The sequence below is a fragment of the Hemicordylus capensis genome, chromosome 7 (assembly GCF_027244095.1).
Source record: "Hemicordylus capensis ecotype Gifberg chromosome 7, rHemCap1.1.pri, whole genome shotgun sequence".
NCBI lineage: Eukaryota > Metazoa > Chordata > Lepidosauria > Squamata > Cordylidae > Hemicordylus > Hemicordylus capensis.
The window spans coordinates 26,936,029-26,954,051 of NC_069663.1; the positions used below are offsets into that span (position 1 = coordinate 26,936,029).

Sequence of the window (18,023 nt, forward strand, 5' to 3'; positions counted from 1 at the left end):
TTCACTCTGCCCCGTCCCTTGGTCATGCCAGGGCACGACCAAGAGGCATGAAGCCTAGACAGCTCCTCATTGGTTCTTCGGCAGGTTCCCAGATCCAGCTTTGGTTTGTGGCTGCCACAGTCCACTCGCAATCCAGGCGTGAACTTCCTGCGTTCTCCAAGCGGGGGCTGCTCCAGTGCTTGCATTGGGGGGAGAGGCGGCCGTGGGGCTCCTTGACGGAGCATGCACGACTCCCCACAAACCCTCTCCGTTTTAGTCAGATCACGTCCCCTGGGCACAACCTCCTGAAAACAGCAGCTAAGGGGCTTGGCACAGATGATGGGGGGGGGGGATCTGGGCCACTGCTGTGATTCCGCCTCCGCGCTCCCCCAGGCTGGATGGCCAGCAACGGATGTCCCAGGATCTCTCCCCACTTTTAAAAAACAAACGGCACCCCAGCAGTGTCGCCTGTAACGGGGATGCCCAGGTGTTGTTGAGTACAACTCCCAGCATCCCCAACTACAGTGGACTTTGGCTGGGGGTGATGGGAGTTGTAGTCAACACCGCCTGGAAATGCCTGTCACAGGGGACCCCCGCACCCCAGAGCGTGTGGGCGCTCCCTAGGCGGCTTGTGGCTGGCGGTGGGGGGAGACGAGAGAGGAGGCGGCCGAATAGAGAGGGGAGGAGATGAGGCAGGGGTCTGCAGGGAAGAGGGGCCGAGACTTGCCTTCCTCGCCGAGGGGCTTCATCCCTTCAATCTGCTCCTCCAGGCGTTTGATTTGCGCTTCCAGTTCCAAGTTGCGGGTCCCGGCTTCCTCCAGTTGGCTGGGCCGGAAGAGACAAGATCAACCGGGGCCCCCCAGAGAGCCGGGCGGGGCTGCCCCTCCAGCGCCCTCCTCCGGCCCTGGCGCCTCACCTGGCAAAGGTCTGGTTGGCCAGCTTGACCATGCTCAGCTCCTGGCACAGCATCTCCCGGCTCCTCAGCTCTGCTTCCAGCGCCGACTGCAGCTCCAGGAAAGTGGCGAGGTCCGGCTTCTGCCCGTCGGGCAGCTTGCAGGCCTGGTGGGGAGAGAACGGGGCGGGGGGGGGAGCGTCTGTGAAGCCCACTGCTTGGGGGGCTGGGAAGAAGCCCCTCCGGTCCTGGTGGCCCGCTTCCATCCTCCGCCTACCAGCTCCTCGGGGGGGTCTTCAGGCATCTGCTCCCCCGACGGGGTCCTCCTGGGGCAGTCGATGATCTCCATGCTGATGTCGCTGCGGCCTCTTTCCTCCGGCTCATTCTGTCTGAGAGGATGGGAGATTCTCATGGGCCGCGTCTCTGCTGCCCCTCCGCCCAACCTGACCTCCTTGACTGCAGGAAGCAGGCGGCCAGTTCGTTCCGGTGGACCACTAAGCACCTGAGCACTGTCAGATGTTCCCCTTTGGGGATGGGGCCACTCTGGGAAGAAGAGCACCTGCCCACTTGCAGGCAGAAGGTTCCCAGTCCCCACCCTGGCAGCATCTCCAAGATCGGGCTGGGAGAGACTCCTGCCTGCAACCTGGGAGAAGCCGCTGCCAGTCTGTGAAGACAATACTGAGCTAGATAGACCAAGAGTCTGACTCAGTTTATGGCAGCTCCCTATGTTCCTGTGTTCCACCTGAGGCTGCGGAGATTCTTGCAAAGGATGTTGGACTAGGTAGACCTTGGTTAGAGCCAACATTTCTCCTGTTCTTAAGCAAGACAGCAGACCCGGGATCAATTCATATAGGCTAGCTGTGCTTTAAGAGAGGGAGAATGAACTCTTGGCTTCCAATTTTAAATTGAATCAGTGGACTACGAGACGTAGGGGGTGTGTGTGTGTCTTACTGCAGAAAAGAAAACCACACAAGACTGAAGCCTGAGGAATTCACCGCCACAGGAGGTGGTGATGTCCACCAGCTGGGATAATTTCCAAAGGGGGGTTAGATAAATTCAGGGAGGAGGACAGGTGAATTGATGCTATTAGGCACCCTAACTGAAGAGAGCCTCCAGGTTCAGAAGAAAGAAGATGCCACTGGATACAGGCCTGTAACCAGCCTCAAAATTGCCGGGGTGGTGGTGGTGGTGGTGGTGGGTGGGGTGCAGAAATCAGGGGAGGCAGGTTATAAAATGTTTAGTGAAAACAGTCAGCGAGGCTGGGAAGGAAAGAGAATGTGTTGGTGTGGCAGGTACGCCCCATGCCCCCACCAGCTGGGCTACAGGCCTGGCTGGTTATCAGTACTGACGGTTGGGGTGTGCGGAGAGGACGGCAGGGTAAGGGGGGAGGAAAAGCAGCCAGAGGCAATGTGGCACAAGGTTTCCGGGCTCTGCGCTCAGCCTCTGACACCCACGCAGCGCTTCCCCGTGAAGAGCCCCCCCAGCAGCACCCTCCGGGCTCCTTACTTCAGTGCTTCACAAGTGTAGGAATATCCGATGAAGGGCAGGTGCACCCCGAGTGGCGAGCTCTCCATCACGTCCGACAGGGTCTCCTGGGAAAGGGGCACACAGACACACCGAATGGGGGCAAACGGCTCAGGACATCGTGCCACCTGCGCCTCCTCCCCCCGAGCAAGGGCGCCCTCCTTTTCTGACAGGGCTTCTGTGCCTTCAGAGACGCACACGGCAGAATGAAGCCGTCCTCCGCAGTCAATATGCCTCCACTCTGGGGCAGGGAGGACTCCTGTTGGGTTTCTGCCGGAGACCGAGCTGTTAAAAGCACTGGAGCCCAGTGGGGGGCGGGGCGGGGGGGGGGGAGAGAAAGGTGGCCAGCCTGCTTACGTGTGTTGGAGATGAACTCCCAGTGCATCGACCTTTTGCACCAACTGTCCTAATGACCACTAGGGGCACGGGGAGGAGAGACCGTGAGTCAGGGTCTCCCTATCTGTCCCTACTCTAAGACCCCTGAACTGACTCTGCAGCACTTCCTGTGCTGAGTCACAATCTCTCTCCTTACCTATCCACTCTGTAGTCCTTTAGATTAGAGATAGGTCTTTCCTATCGAAGTGTATTTAACCAATAACTATTTAGTGTTTAGGCATACAAGGATCTCCATGTGTTTTCTTTAAATAGCTGCAATATCCGAACCCTCCTCTGCTCCCTACTCTGTCACTGGAGCGTGTGCTCATTCCTTAGTGCTCTGCTGTTTTACCTATCGTGGGTAAAAATCAACAACCTCTAACAATGTGTCCCCCTAAACAACGTCACAGCCCCTGCCCCCGTCCCCAGGTATTATGGCCACACTGCTGCCCAACACACCCAGGCGGCTCCTGAGCTGTTCGGCGCAGCCAATCACATCCTGCCTTTTGCTCACGAACTGGCCCCCACCCCAGGCAGGCGGCCTCAACTATGAGGCATAGAAGCCTCCTCTGCCCCATGAAGGAGAGCTGGTCTTGCAGCAGTGAGCAAGGATTGTCCCCTTTGCTAAGCAGGGTCTGCCCTGGATTGAATTGGGATGGGAGACAACATGTGAGCGCGGTGAGACGCTCCCCGAGGGGATGGGGCCGTCGCTCAGTGGAAGAGTATCCACCTGCCGGCAGGCAGAAGATCCCAGGTTCAGTCCCCTAATGAAATACGATCCTCCCCATCTCTGGCAATTTTTAAAAAGCATTTCAGAACCCACCTCTTCACCCAAGCTTTTTAAATGTTTAGGTTTTAATCTGGGTTTTTAAAATCTGTTTCAATCTGTTTTTAAAATGTTTAAATTGTTTTAAGTTTTGTGTATGGTTTAACTTGTTTTATGTTGTTAACATAAAACAAGAGACGAAAGAGTTTGGGGCGGTGCACAAATTTGATCGATCAGTCAATCAATCAATCAGTCCCTGGAAACCTCTCCAGAAGCCTCTACAGCACAATGGGCTTAGGAACATAGGAAGCTGCCATATACTGAGTCAGACCACGGGTCTATCTCGCTCAGTATTGTCTACACAGATTGGCAGCGGCTTCTCCAAGGTTGCAGGCAGGGATCTCTCTCAGCCCTCTCTTGGAGATGCTGCCAGGGAGGGGACTTGGGACCAAGATGCTCTTCCCAGAGCAGCTCCATCCCTTAAAGGGAAGATCTGACAGTGCTCACAGTTCTAGTCTCCCATTCATATGCAACCAGGGCGGACCCTGCTTAGCTAAGGGGGCAAGTCCTGCTTGCTGCCACACGACCAGTTCTCCACAGCAGCCCTTCAGGGGCTTGCCAGCGGTTAAGTCCCCGTGAGAAAGGGCTCCCCGCAGGCAGAAGGCTTGGAAAACACCGTGGTGAGCCACCAAGGTGTGTGATTATGGGCGAGCCCGGGACGGTTGGGGGGGGGCAAAGGAGAGGGAGGGGAGAGAATAAAAGAAGATGACGTACCCCTCCCCCGCTCACCATGTCAGTGAGACAGTCGTCCACGACATCGAAGTTGCAGGTGTCGGTGGCGTTGACAAATTCGGGCGCGAAGGGTGGCGTGCAGTCCCGCAGGCTCTCCCAGTCCACCCCAATGAAGAAGGGGTGCTCGTGGAAGTCCCGGACCCCACTCCGCCCCAGCCGAGTCTCGCGGGGACTGATCAGCCCTTCGATCAAGGCCTGGGCTTCTGGGGGGATCTCCGGTGCCGACAGCGGGAACTGGAAATGCTCCTTAAAGCAGAGGAGAAGGCAATGGCCCCGTTAGCAACAGGAAATAAGGCCCGCCACGGAGAGGTGGGCAGCAGCAGGGTGGCTCGTGTTCTGTCGATGCACAGTGACATTTTTAGCTTGGTGTTTGGGCTAGACCAGGGTTTCTTAACCTTGGGCCCCCAGATGTTGTTGGACTACAGCTCCCAGAATCCCCAGCCACAAAGGCCATGTCTGGGGGTTCTGGGAGTCGTAGTCCAACAACACCCGGGGGCCTAAGGTTAAGAAACCCTGGGCTAGACCACTTCAGAGTGCGACTTAAAATGTAAAGTGTGCCGTCGAGTTAGTGTCAACTCCTGGTGCCCACAGAGCCCTGTGGTTTTATTTTTGGTAGAATGCAGGAGGGGTTTCCCATTGCCTCCTCCCGCACAGTATGAGATGGTGCCTTTCAGCATCTTCCTAGATCACTGCTGCCCGATAGTGTACCAGCGGGGATTTGAATCGGCAACTTTCTGCTTGTTAGTCAAGCATTTCCCTGCTGCGCCACTTAAGGTGCCTCCCAGGTGGGACTTGCATGATCGGGGTGAGGGGGTGGGGGAACAACTCTACACACAACAATTAGCATGTCCTCCCTGACACACCAGTTTTCTATCTGTAGGGGCTTCTGTACAATAGTAGTGATTCCAACCCCCACAGAGGCAGGAGGGATGCACTGAGGTAGCCGGCACCATCATGAGTGGGCTCAGGAGGACTCTGGAAGCGTAATTAGGGTCCAGAAGGTACTTGATACAGACGTTGTTCCAACTGAGAAATCAGGGCAGAGAGCGTTAACAGCAGGGAGCCGGACCATTAAGAATCTGAGTTCAGTTCTTGTGCCTCAGTATTTTGTTTAACCCTCTGGTTCAGTTCCAGTTCAGACACGAAGGTTTAAAAGTGGTTTGGTAAACGGTTTGGATGCTTTGAACCAGTGTGGTGTCATGGTTAGAGTTTTGGACCAGGACTCAGGAGACCCAAGTTCAAATCGATAAATATAACCACGTACACTATTCTGGGCTCCTTGGAGGAAGAACAGACTATAAATATAAAGATAAAATAAAAGTAAATACAAGTGGCCTCAGAATTTAGAATGAAGACATTGAAGTGGTGGAGAGCTTCTGCTTTTGAGGATCGACCGTCAACAGTCAAGGATCCAGCAGTCAAGAAATATGCCGCAGACTAGCGCTTGGGTAGGGGCTGCAATGAAGGCCTTGGAAAGGAGATTTAGATGCCGTGACGTGCCTATACCTACAAAGATTAGAATCGTTTGGATAATGGTTTTTCCCGTGACACTCTATGGATGCAAAAGCTGGACTTTGAAGAAGCAGGACAGAAAAAGTCTTGATGCTTTTGAACATTGGGGCTGGAGAAGACTTTTGAGGATACCATGGACAGCCAGGAAAATGAACAAATGGATCACAGAACAAATCAATCCAGAATTTTCACGTGAGGCACAAATGACCAGGCTCAAACTCTCATACTTTGGACACATTATGCGAAGACCCAGCTCCCTTGAGAAGTCCATAATGCTGGGGGAGGTTGAAGGAAAGAGAAGAGGACGACCAACAGCAGAGTGCATGGACTCGATTATGACAGCAATGAATGTACCACTGAAAGACCTTAAAGGCCGATTTGACACCAATCTGACAGAAATCAAATACAAGTGGAAGTTGAATGTCCAGTTATTCTGAACTGATTACAACTTGGGTTCAGGGGTTTGGTGCTGGTTCAAGGCAACCAAGAGCTTTGACATCCTGGTCCACAGGAAACTCTCTGAACCGTGTTTTGGATTTGGGTTCCAAATCAGTTCAACTTACTAAGAGTCCCTGTCTGGAAGCAGGAACCGGCCGCCCTCCCCCACATACACGCCCACCCCTCCACCTACTTTGAAATGGATGATCTTGCCGTAGGTTTCCACCACGGAGTCAGCAAAGAAGGGCGTGTGGCCGAAGAACATCTCGTAGGCAAAAACCCCCAGTGACCACCAGTCGCACTCGGTGCCGTAGGAATGAGTTCCATCTTCCACTGCTTGCAAGATCTCAGGGGAGAGGTAATCTGGCGTGCCAACGGCCACAGAAGAGCAGACCTGCCACCGTGGGAGTGGGGAAGAGAAGGGGAGAAAAACCCTGCAGGTCAGACCAAAGGGGCTCCAGCTAAGCCAGCCTCAAGTTTCCCACAGTGACCAAGCAGAGGCCTCCAAGAAGCCTGCAGGCAGGACAGGACAGCAGCCCTTCCCTGCAACTGGTATTCAGCAGCAGACTGTCTCTGATCATGGAAGTTCTATTTAACTATTATGGTGAAGAGGCCTTGATAGATCTGTCCTAAAAATGTTATATGCATGGTCCCCTTGAGAGGAATATCCTTATTTTTAGAAGCTGGTGTGTAAACCACTTCCCAATTAGTCCATGAACCAAGCCCACATATCTTGGCCACCGGTATCATCTCAGGGGCGAAGGCTCACTGTGATTTTTGGCAATGTCTGCCTCTCTAGAGGAGGAAAAATGGTTAGGGTGAAATTGCAGCCATTTTTGCACAGAGGAAAGAGTGAGAGGTCAGGGTAACCATGAACAAACGGTTGTCCTCTCTCCAGGGAGTCGTTTTTGGAGGACATTCCTGCCCGTTTTCATTTCCACCCCTCCGACAACACTGATAACACTGTAGAGCAGTTTTTGTGTTTTTCACACTTTTAAAACACGATTGCAAATTGGGCCGCTGCAGGCCCAATGATCAGGACAAGAAAAGCTTGATAACGCTCTGAAAGCTGAAAGAATGGCAATGCTGTCACCTCTTTGCATCTCTAGGGGTGGAGACCTTGTTAAAGAACACAGTGAGTGAGTTCCCCCTGATGGCACCATCACCCCAGCCAAAATGAAGAATTAAGCAAATAGCACAGTGGATAGTGCTTGGTTCAAATCCTCACTTAGCCAGGAAACCCAAACTATGAGGAGCTGATAATCGGCGGGGCGGGGGGCGGGGTCCCCCCCCCCTTCCATGCTCAGAAGCACTCTTCTTCCTTGTTATTTTACAAGTTGCCAAGTAGGGTCTTCATACTGTGATCGGGTTCCGGAGCTGAGGGCCGCCCCAGCTCACCTCCGCCCTGTTCAAGTCTCACCGTTCCGTCTTCACGGAGCTTGAGGCAGGAGCCAAAGTCCCCGAGTCGGATGTGCCCACATCGGTCAAGTAGGATGTTGTCCGGTTTGATGTCTCTGATGGGGAGGAGAGAGAGAGAGAGAGACGGGCTGGGAGACGGGCAGTGTAACTGCTGGGACTCAGCCCCTTTTGACGGTCACACCCAGTGCCAGATTGAGGCACAAGCTACAGCTTAAGGCCTCACATTAGGAGGGGAGTCTGAATTTAAAAATAAATAAATCACATTATGGAATTTCACATTATGGCATTTCATATAAAGGTATTTCTAATGCAAATAGGCTTCTTGCATGGTAACTGTTGTTGGAAGAGGATTAGTTTTTCATTACATCTTTGCCAAGTAAAAATAGAGCTTTATGATTTCTATTTTCATTGCCCCTTTCTGTTCGAATAATATCTAAATATATTTGCAGTTGCAAGGCTATTAAGCTTGACGTAGCTTAGGGCCCCAACACGTCATAATCCGGCTCTGCTCACACTCCTCTGACCTGCACATTGTTACCTACCTAATCCTGGATATTGAGAGGCGCTACTCATGGCTCCTAAGCAGTGAAGGAGGCGGACTCTGCACGTGCTCAGAGGAACTACTTCACACTTTCTCTACAGCTGACCTCCGAGCAGCCCGGGGCTCCAATGAAAACCCATTGCTTTGGTGTGCCCCCCTGCCCCCCATTCCATACGAGTCAGCCCCCTGGCCCATCTTTCCAGACCCAAGACTCTCTGGTGCCTGCCTCGGGGGTCCTTCCTCTCCCCGGCTGCTGCCAAACCCTTCCGCAGGCCAAGCGGCGGCCCCTGCCAGTGAGCGACAGCCCCCTCCCGACCCCAAAGAGCTTGTCAAACTCGCAGCCATTCGCCCAGCAGTAATGCAGCAAAGTAGGGCAGGAAGAGAGACAGAGAGAACTGGGCACCCCACCAAGATCTCTGGGGGACACTGCGGGACGGCAGGACAGGATGGGCACCAGGGCACTGCTAGCATATCCAGGCACCGTCTGAGCCCCAGAGAAGACAAGCCACTCTTGCTAGACGTGGAAAGGGGGGGGGTGATTTATGGGGATAGCACCATCTATATGCAGAGACACAAGAGAAGAGTCCCTGCCCCGAGGGTCCTACAATTACTTTAGAGAAATCTGCAATTACTTTAGGCCTCCATTTAGCGCCCCCCCCAGCTGTTTTTGGACTACAACTCCCATAATCCCCAGCCAGGGATTGTGGGAGTTGTAGGCCAACATCTGCAAGAGGGCCAAGGTTGAGCAGCCTTGCTTTAGCATGTACAAGAAGCCAGTCCCTGCCCCGAGGGTCTTACAATGACTTTAGAGTGTACAAGAAGAAGCCAGTCCCTGCCCCGAGGGTCTTACGATGACTTTCGAGTGTGCGAGGAAGCCAGTCCCTGCCCAGAGGGTCTTACAATCTCGAATTGTGGCAAAGGGACCACGTTTGGTAGTCACTGCCCCGGTCCCCTCTCCTCCTCAGCCCTGTCTCACCTCACGTGTTCTGTCCCATCATCCCTCCCTCCCTCCCCTGCGCCCCCCCCCATGGCAGCCCCCACGCAGAATCCCCTCCGCATTCCCACGCTTGCTTCAGCTGCTCATGTGGCTTGGAATGAAGCCCAGGCTGTCTTGCTCGGCCTGAGATGAATCAGGCGATTATGAATCTAGGACAACGTCTATGGCTGTTTGGGCTCAGAGAAACAGGCTGTGTGCACGGAGGCCAAGCTCTCCCCCTGGACCCAGCCCTTGGAGGTGGGTGCGGGGATGGAGCAAGGCAAGGCGCATGAGGTTTGGGGATCCCCCTCGCCTCCTTCCTTCTTTCATAACCTCCTCTGGGACACGGTGGCCCCATGGGCGTACACAGGGACACAGGAAGCTGCCATATACTGAGTCAGGCCCTTGGTCTATCTCGCTCAGTATTGTCTACCCAGACTGGCAGCGGCTTCTCCAAGGCTGCTGGCAGGAATCTCTCTCAGCTCTATCCTAGAGATGCTGCCAGGGAGGGAACTTGGGACCTTCTTCTCCTCTTCCCAGAGCGGCTCCATCCCCTAAGAAGGGGAAGATCTTCCAGTGCTCACACCTCTAGTCTCCCATTCATATGCAACCAGGGCAGACCCTGCTTCGCTCAGGGGACAGGTCATGCTTGCTACCACAAGACCAGCTGGATACCTCCCTGTCTCTTTGGAGCAAGCTGGGGTCCAGCAGAAGAGCTTGGGCGGAATCTCAGCTCCCTGCCCCAACCAGCCTGCAAAACCAGGGAGCCCCAAGAGGGTTAGTGTTTTATAGCTGCTTCCCTCACAAACACAAAGTAATCTTATATAGATTGTAATTAGACGTCTGTTCAGCAACAACTAACTTTCTTCTCCTTCTGCTCCCTCCCCTTTCCTTTCTGATTCCACACCCCCACCCCACACTCTCTACAGGATCCCCACTGGGACAAACCTCCAAATAACAAAACATGTAAGATGCTGGATGGACTGCAACCGTCCGCTGGCGAGGAGATGAGTGCAGAGTGTCCAGAGGAAGGGCGGAAGGGGGTGCATCTGGGGCACCGTTAGCCCGCAGAGGCAGAACAGGGCAGAGAAGATGGCGCAGTGAATGGCACTGACTCACTGAGGGGGGGCAGAGGGAGGGGCAGGGGCCGGAACCTGTTCTTTATCCCGGGGGGTGGCAGGCACTGAGCCTCCCCCCAAATCCCAAACCCCACTTGCCCGCTTACCTGTGCACATAGCCCATGCGGTGGATGGAGTCGATGGCCATCACCATCTCAGCCAAGTAGAACCGGGCCATCTCCATAGGGATGCGGTCCCCGAATTTGCTCAGCAGGGTCAAGAGGTCACCCCCAACGTAGTAGTCCATCACCAGATACTACAAGGAGGGGAGAAACATCCAGGGAGGGTGACTCCTGCCATAGGCAAGGGTCCTCTCTCACCTGCACACTTCAAGGTCCAGCAAACCCAGTCTAGTCCCCTCCTTCCACACACACCACTCCGGTCTTATGCCCACAGACTGCCACAAAGAAAGATGGGCTTTGGGTGGGCTCAGGACCTCAATCATGTTTTCCAGAGAGAGAAACTGATGGGAGGTGGATACAGGACAGGACAAAAAGGAAGCCCTCCAGAACTTATAATTAGATTTGTGGAACTCACTGCCACAAGATCTGGCAAAAGTTTTAAGAGGAAGGCAGATAAATTCAGGGGAGAGGAGAGGTCTATCATGCTCTCATGATGGCTCTGTGGAGACCCCATACTCAGAGGAAAACTGTCTCCGAGTACCAGTTGCTGTGGGGCACAAGGGGACTATTGCCTTCTTCATGCCTTGCTTATTGGCATCTTCTTGGCCACTGTAGGAAACAAAATCCAGACCAGAACTCTAGTTTGATCTGGCAGGGCTGCTCTTATGACCTGAGAGAGGACTATTACTTGCTCTCGTGCCTGACCAATGGCTCCCTCTAAAGTCAGAAGGAAGTTCCCTCCAGATAAGGGTTTAAAAAATTAATAATAATGGCGATCATAATTATGATTGCGATTACTGTTTAAGTTTCCAAAGCACCTCAGCTAGGTTTCTGGCACTCCCCACTGCCAGGGGAATGGGCTCGTGGTTCTTAGGCCGATCCCACACGGCATCAATCAGATCTTTATTGCGGCCACTGACCAGTATACACATGGTTTCCCAAAAACCAGAAAACCACAATAAATACAGCAGCCCAAGGAATTTAACATTTCCCCAAAATACTTCCCCTTTGGGGGAAAGCTACAATTGCCTGGTGTGATCTAGAAGCTAAGATACAAAATCTGGCTACATGATAAGAAATATCACCATCTTTATCTGCTAAAAGAAACCAAATGTAAAATGGCACAGCTGTTCCTTGCATTTTAATGGACACATTTCCTACCCTGTACTCACCAGGTAGTTTTCGTCCTGGAAAGCAAAATGCAGCTGCGTGATCCAGCGTTTGTCTCCATTCACCAGAACGTCCCGCTCCTCCCGGAAACAGGCAACCTTGAGGAAGGAGGACTGGGATTTCAGACACACATCCCTCCAGGACTGATTTCTGCACTTTGTACAGTGCCTATACAGCTGTGCCCGTTTTGTATAGCTGCGCCCGTGACTTGAGATGAACAACCTCAAAACAGTGGTACAGCTGCTGGTCGCCTCCAGACTTGACTTCTGCAATGAGCTCTATGTGTGGCAGCCAGGTTGGTCTCTGGGTCATCTTGGAGAGACCACATAACTCATAGGTTTCCGGGCAAAATACAAAGTGCTGGTTATAACCTATAAAGCCCTAAATGGCTTAGGCCCAGGGTATTTAAAAGAACGTCTTCTTCATTATGAGCCCCACTGCCCATTGAGGTCATCTGGAGAGGTCCTTCTCCAGTTGCTGCCAGCTTGGCTGGTGGCCACACAGAGATGGAGACGGGCCTTCTCGGTTGCTGCCCCGAGCCTGTGGAATGCGCTCCCTTCTGAAATACAATCCTCCTTATCTCTGGCAATTTTTAAAAAGCACTTGAAAACCCACCTCTTCACCCAAGCTTTTTAGCTTTATAAATTTTTATGTTTTAATCTGTTTTGATTTTTAGATTATTTATACTGTTTTAAGATTTTTTGTGTATGTTTTAATTTGTTTTATGTTCTTGTTAAGCGCCCAGAGACGAAAGCTTGGGACGTTGTAAAAGTTTGATTGATAAACAAACGAACAAAGAGACAAACAAATAAAAATATACAGTCCAGTCCACACCATCTGGACAGACCTGCGATATTCAGGATTTCTTCCGCAGGGAGGGAGGGGAGACCCAGCAGGGCTATTGACTGGCTTCAGAAGTTTGCAGCACAGTGATTTTATAGCACAATAAAACAAGGATGGAAGCCCAGATATGGATGTCAACAGGTGGTTGTTTTTTAAAGGAACCCCCTCCCCCCACACACACCCCCTCTCAAAAGGCACCTGGTTTTTAATGTTTTGTCCCTCCTTTGCAACAGTGCACACATGTTCACTATAATTTTTAAAAATACTTTTTTAAAAATAGGGAATGCTTTATTGATTCTTTTTCATGTGTTTCCCCACCAGGAGCATAAATGGGGGATTTTGGAAAATCCGTCACAGACATTCCAAAGTGCAGAATTCCTGCTGGAAGGGAAACAGGATGGAAACCAACAGAATGACCACAGAGCAAAACGGAAACTTCTGGGGCCTGCTTTCTGCCCCAGCCGCCAGCAGAGACCAGCTTGGCATGCTTCTTGCCACCTCCATGCCTACCTCACTGCGTTTCAGCATGTCCCACTTGTTCATTATTTTCATGGCGTACACTTGCGACGTCCGCTTCAGCTTCACCACCGCCACCTGTGCAGACAAAACACAGGACGTGGGGTGGCGGAAACCACACAACCAGACTTCCCACCGTGCAAGTTCCACAGATGGGGCTGGACACCTTGGTCCCAAACAGCGTTCTCTGTAACAGGGAATCCCAGATGTTGGCGATAACTCCCAGCATCCTCAGCCAAAGGCCTCTGCAGCTGGGGAGCCTGGGAGTTGTAGTCGACAACATCTGGGATCCCGTGTTACAGGGAACACCACGGGCCAAAGACGTATGAAAAAGAAAATGCAAAGCAGCTAAAACGGTCTCTTTTTATTTCCTCCACCTGGGGTTTCATGGAGGAATAAGCATGGATTCAGTAGCAGGCAGCTCCAGGGAAGTGTCCACACTATCTGGACTGGCCTACAATACTCAGGATTTCTTCCGCAGGGAGGGAGGGGAGACCCACCATGCGGATTGACTTGTTTTAGAAGTTTGCAGCACAGTGGTTTCACAGCACCGCCGAATCAGCACCTCCGAATCATCTCCGAATCCTGATTGTACCGAATCAGGCGATTGGCCCGTCCAGCTCAGTCCTGGCTATCCATCAATTCCCACGCATGGGTCTCCCAAAGTTGCTGGACTACAACTCCCATCATCTCCAGCCACAATGACCTTTAGCCATTGTGGCTGCTGGGGATGATGGGAGTTGTAATCCTACAACATCTGGACCCAGGACTGAGAACTGTTCGTCTCTTCTATCAGGAAGCACGGGTCCTTCCCAGCTGTGCTACCTGAGATACTTTTAAAAAATTGATTAAGTGCTGTCCCGTCGGTGTTGACTCTTAGCGACCACATAGATAGATTCTCTCCAGGAAGATCTGTCTTCAACTTGGCCTTTGGAGCTTTTTACTTCGAATCTCCCCCGGAAGGGAGTGTGTGCTTTCACACTTTGGCCAGATTCTTGCCGAAGTCCCTGTGAGAACTTTGGGAGCATTTCACACACAACATGGATTTTTCCTTTTAAGAGTTTAAGCTTAGCCCGCTTTATGCCTGGGGTAAAAAGAACCCCTGTGCTTCAGTGGCTTTTTCTGGATAACTGAAGTCAAGCTTTTGAGATGCAAATTGAAAGCTGCCTTCTGTAATGCTGCGATTCTGATTTGAAATGGCTTCGCTCCTGGCGTACTCTGAGAGCTGAAGCACTGTGTGAAAAGATGCCAGCCCAGGACTGAATTGGAGACTTTCCATATGCACAGCAGGTGGTCAGTACTGCGCTATGGCCTCCTCCCTTCTGGGGTCTTACGTTCTAGATTAAGCTGCCATATACCGAGTCAGACCCTTGGTCCATCTAACTCAGTATTGCCTACACTGACCGGCAGCAGCTTCTCCAAGGTTTGAGCCAGGAGTCTCTCCCAGCCCTACCTGGAGCTGCTGCTAGGGATTGAACCTGGGACCCTCAGCATGCAGATCCTCTTCCACTGAGCTATGGTAGCATCCCCTCAGGGGAATATCTTCCAGTGCTTACATATCGCCTCCCACCCAAATGCAAACCATGGCAAACCCTGCTTAGCAAAGGGGTCCATTCAGTGCTTGCCACCACAAGACCAGCTCTCCTCCTCCGAGCACATCCTCTTGGCAAAGGGAGAATGAATGACCCTCCGGCCCTGCACAGGTATCCTCCTCACCTCGCTGAAGGCTCCTCGGCCAATCACTTTTAGGATCTCAAAATCGTCCCGTTGCAGCCGCAGCTCTTTCAGTCTGGAGGTCACGGGCTCCGCTGGAAGGGAAGAGAAGCAGATTAATTTGGAGAGGAGGAGGAGAAGGGGGAAAGAATCAGCACTGTCCGGGCTGGAGAAGACAGCAGCAGAAGGTGGAACATCCATGTCCAGGGGCAGCATACCTGAAGACAGAACCACAGGAGCGGGGGCATGGCCTTCCTATCTGACAGGTGCACCCAGCTCTCCCTCTTTACCCTTGAACAGTGGAAACACCCACTGGCATGGGGAGAAAGGCGCACACAGCCAGGCAAGAGGCTATCCAATGGTTCAAAGGGTTGGGAGGCCAGATGGAAAAGAGCCCCCCCCCCCCGCAGGCCCCTGTACCTTTAAAAGATGCACAGAAGAGGGCATCCCAGCAGGTCTGCTTCTCCTGGCCTGTCTCCCCACTGCATGACATGCAGCACCTGCTGCAATTTCCCTGGCAGCCCCTCTCCAAGTGTCCAGCCCTCCTCTTTCCATGGGGCCATCCCAGTGATGGGGTGTGGTGGGGACTGTCCCAGCAACCTAAGGAGAGCTGACGTTTTGTGGGGAGGAGGAGGAAGAGGAGGAGATGCTCCCCCCGCCCCAAGCAGGACTATGTGCCATTGGGGTAGAAGCAGCTGGAATGTCACGGTCTTTTTCTTATTCGATGCAAGCCACCTGGAGGACCCATCTGGATCAAAAGGTGCTACAAGCGTCAGGTTACCCTCTCATCTTTATTGCATAATGATACACCGTCCCCTCTGCCGTGAAATCAAGAGGGAGCCTTGAGGAAGCCACCGTCTCTCACCCTCAACTGCTTTCCCCATCTGCAAAGTACTAGGGGGATAGTCCAGGGCTCGACAAATCCCAGGCACCAGGGAGCCATGGTACCTAGAAATGTGACCTTGGGGCCTAGACTCAGATATTCAGAGGCAGCGTTCTTTATAAAAATCTTTCTTTGTCCCAGGAAGCCCTGTTTCTCTTCTAAAATATGTCACTTGCAAGCCAGATAGAGGCCATTTACTCTCCTGCTCCACAATGCCCATCACTAGATCCAGTAATTTTGTCAAGTATACAAGGTCTGGCTCCTAAGTTTGGAGGATGGCTCCTAGATGTTTTTTAAACTCGTTGCTTATGTTTTTTAAAACCAGTTGTTCACCGCCCAGAGCCTCTGGATGGGGCGGTTTATAAATGTAATACATAAATAAATACATAAATAATAGATCCAAAGAAGAGGGTCATGACAGGACTGTTACAAGAGATTCATGAGACAGCATCTGTGGTGTGCTTTGGAGCACATGAAGTGCGCGATCATCCAGACCCTGGGAGACCGAAATGCAGGGTAGAAATATAAAGGTGATGCATCACAGAAGCATCACCTCCACCCTGTCAGCTGGAGGAAGATGCACTCCTTCTGATTTCCGTGCCTTAACTGCCTTGCGATGGACAGTAATTAGCGATGAGCAAGAAATCCACCAGGTTTCCCCTCCCTGCCCAAGGCCTGAACACATGCCTGGAAATAAACAAGTGGTCAGTTTTGTGGAGGGGGAGGATCACGTGACCCACAGCCAGTAAACGAGTCAGGTGACCTCAGCAGCTGGCGTCAACCCGATGACTCACCCGACAGACTGCATGGCAGTAATTTCTTTGCGATTCGGTGTTTGGAAAAAAGATATCCCAAGGATCTAAACGATTTCCTCACATGGCGACGGAAAGATAAAGATGCTAAAGGCGAGATGCAATCGGCTGGTGTTTGGCAGTGGAAAAGCTTCATGCAGGGAGAGGAACCGTTTATAAATAGCTGAAGGATGTGACCAAGGAGGTTGGAATGGAGCTGGCTCGGGGAGGGAACCTGGGGTCTCAGAAGGCCGGGAACCGAGTGAGGCAGCAAGGGAAAGAATTGGGAAGCAGGGCTCTGCTTCTGCCATTGCCACACACGCTCGCCTCTGGTTCCCAGCCTCTCCTTTCATGGGGCGAGGTGAGGTGGTTGCCTCAGGCAGCAGATTATTGTTTATGGGAGTTGTAAGGCTTGACTAACAAGCAGAAGGTCGCTGGTTCAAATCCCCGCTGGTATGTTTCCCAGAAACACCTCTATCGGGCAGCAGCAATCTAGGAAGATGCTGAAAGGCATCATCTCATACTGCGCGGGAGGAGGCCATGGTCAACCTCTCCTGTATTCCACCAAAGACAACCACAGGGCTCTGTGGGCGCCCGGAGTCGGAATCGACTTGATGGCACACTTTATTTACTTAGTCAACAGCTACTGGGAATTCCTGTTAGAGGGAACACTGGGGAGGACGACACTGGCACCCTTTTCTCCTCCGTGTCCCCCAACACCACTTTAAAGCTGTCAAGAGTCAGTTTTGAAAGGGGGCTGGACCCCCCGCCCCGGGGTTGTGGAGCAAAGCAGCATTTGGCACCACAAGGCCTTGGGCCTCCTCCTCTGGTGAAGAACGTAAGAACAGCCCCTTTCCCACAGTGGCCCACCAGATGCCTTGGGAAGCCGCACTACTGGGAGAGGAAGGCCTGCCCTCTCTCCTGCTGTTGCTCCCCTGCAGCTGGGAGTCGGAGGCATCATGCCCCTGAGGCTGGAGGTTCAACAGACGACGCTGTCTCTTTCACTTCAGCTCCATGCCAGGAAAGCCTGCTAAATTGATGTGGCTCAAGCTGCTGTTTAAAAGGCGTAGGAGCAGGGCCAGAGAGGAAACGGCAAAGCTGGCAACTCTACGTACATAAGCAGAGCTCAGTTTGGATGAGATCAAAGGGCCATGTAGTCCAGCGCTTCATTCCCCACAATGGCCAGCTACATGCCTCTCTCTGGACAGGGCTGTCAACCCTCCAGGAGTCGACAACAATTTCCAGGAGCCGTAGCTTCTGCCTGAAGCCTTGGAGAGCTGCTGCCAGTCAGTGAAAGCAATGCTAAGTTGGACGGACCAGTGGTCTGACTCAGTATAAGGCAGGTTCCTATGTTCCAGGTAACCCTTGGATGCAGTCCTGGAAATTTGCGTGGCTTGTTATTGTGGGGAGAATTTTTGAAATATCATTGGGGGGAAACCTCCAGGAATAGCTGAGTTAGCAATCCTACCTCCGAGAAGCCCATAAAGCAAAGCATGAAGGCATTATTTATTATTACAACAAATATTTATATACTGTTTTTCAAACAAACAAACAAAAAGTATCAAAGCGGTTTACATAGAAAAATAAATAAGATGATTCCCCAGTGACCCAGATAGATCGCAGTCTAAAAAGGAACAGACTATAGACACCAAC

General features: G+C 52.3%; 1 protein-coding gene across 11 annotated transcripts in view; it reads right to left on the reverse strand.

Moving 5' to 3' along the window:
* The window catches only part of DMPK (DM1 protein kinase), a 42,685-nt gene that overhangs the window by 4,443 nt on the left and 20,219 nt on the right, over nt 1–18,023 (reverse strand). For 9 of the 11 annotated variants that reach the window (XM_053268565.1, XM_053268556.1, XM_053268562.1 and 6 more), the window contains exons 3-13: nt 14,700–14,791; nt 12,978–13,061; nt 11,627–11,722; nt 10,440–10,588; nt 7,699–7,792; nt 6,472–6,672; nt 4,311–4,574; nt 2,378–2,463; nt 1,149–1,260; nt 896–1,038; nt 707–804 (exon numbers count right to left, since the gene is read on the reverse strand). In XM_053268565.1, the coding sequence (XP_053124540.1) occupies nt 707–804; nt 896–1,038; nt 1,149–1,260; nt 2,378–2,463; nt 4,311–4,574; nt 6,472–6,672; nt 7,699–7,792; nt 10,440–10,588; nt 11,627–11,722; nt 12,978–13,061; nt 14,700–14,791 (1,419 nt within the window). The remainder of the gene's footprint in view (nt 1–706; nt 805–895; nt 1,039–1,148; nt 1,261–2,377; nt 2,464–4,310; nt 4,575–6,471; nt 6,673–7,698; nt 7,793–10,439; nt 10,589–11,626; nt 11,723–12,977; nt 13,062–14,699; nt 14,792–18,023) is intronic. The other 2 variants (XM_053268557.1, XM_053268558.1) reach the window with 2 other exon arrangements.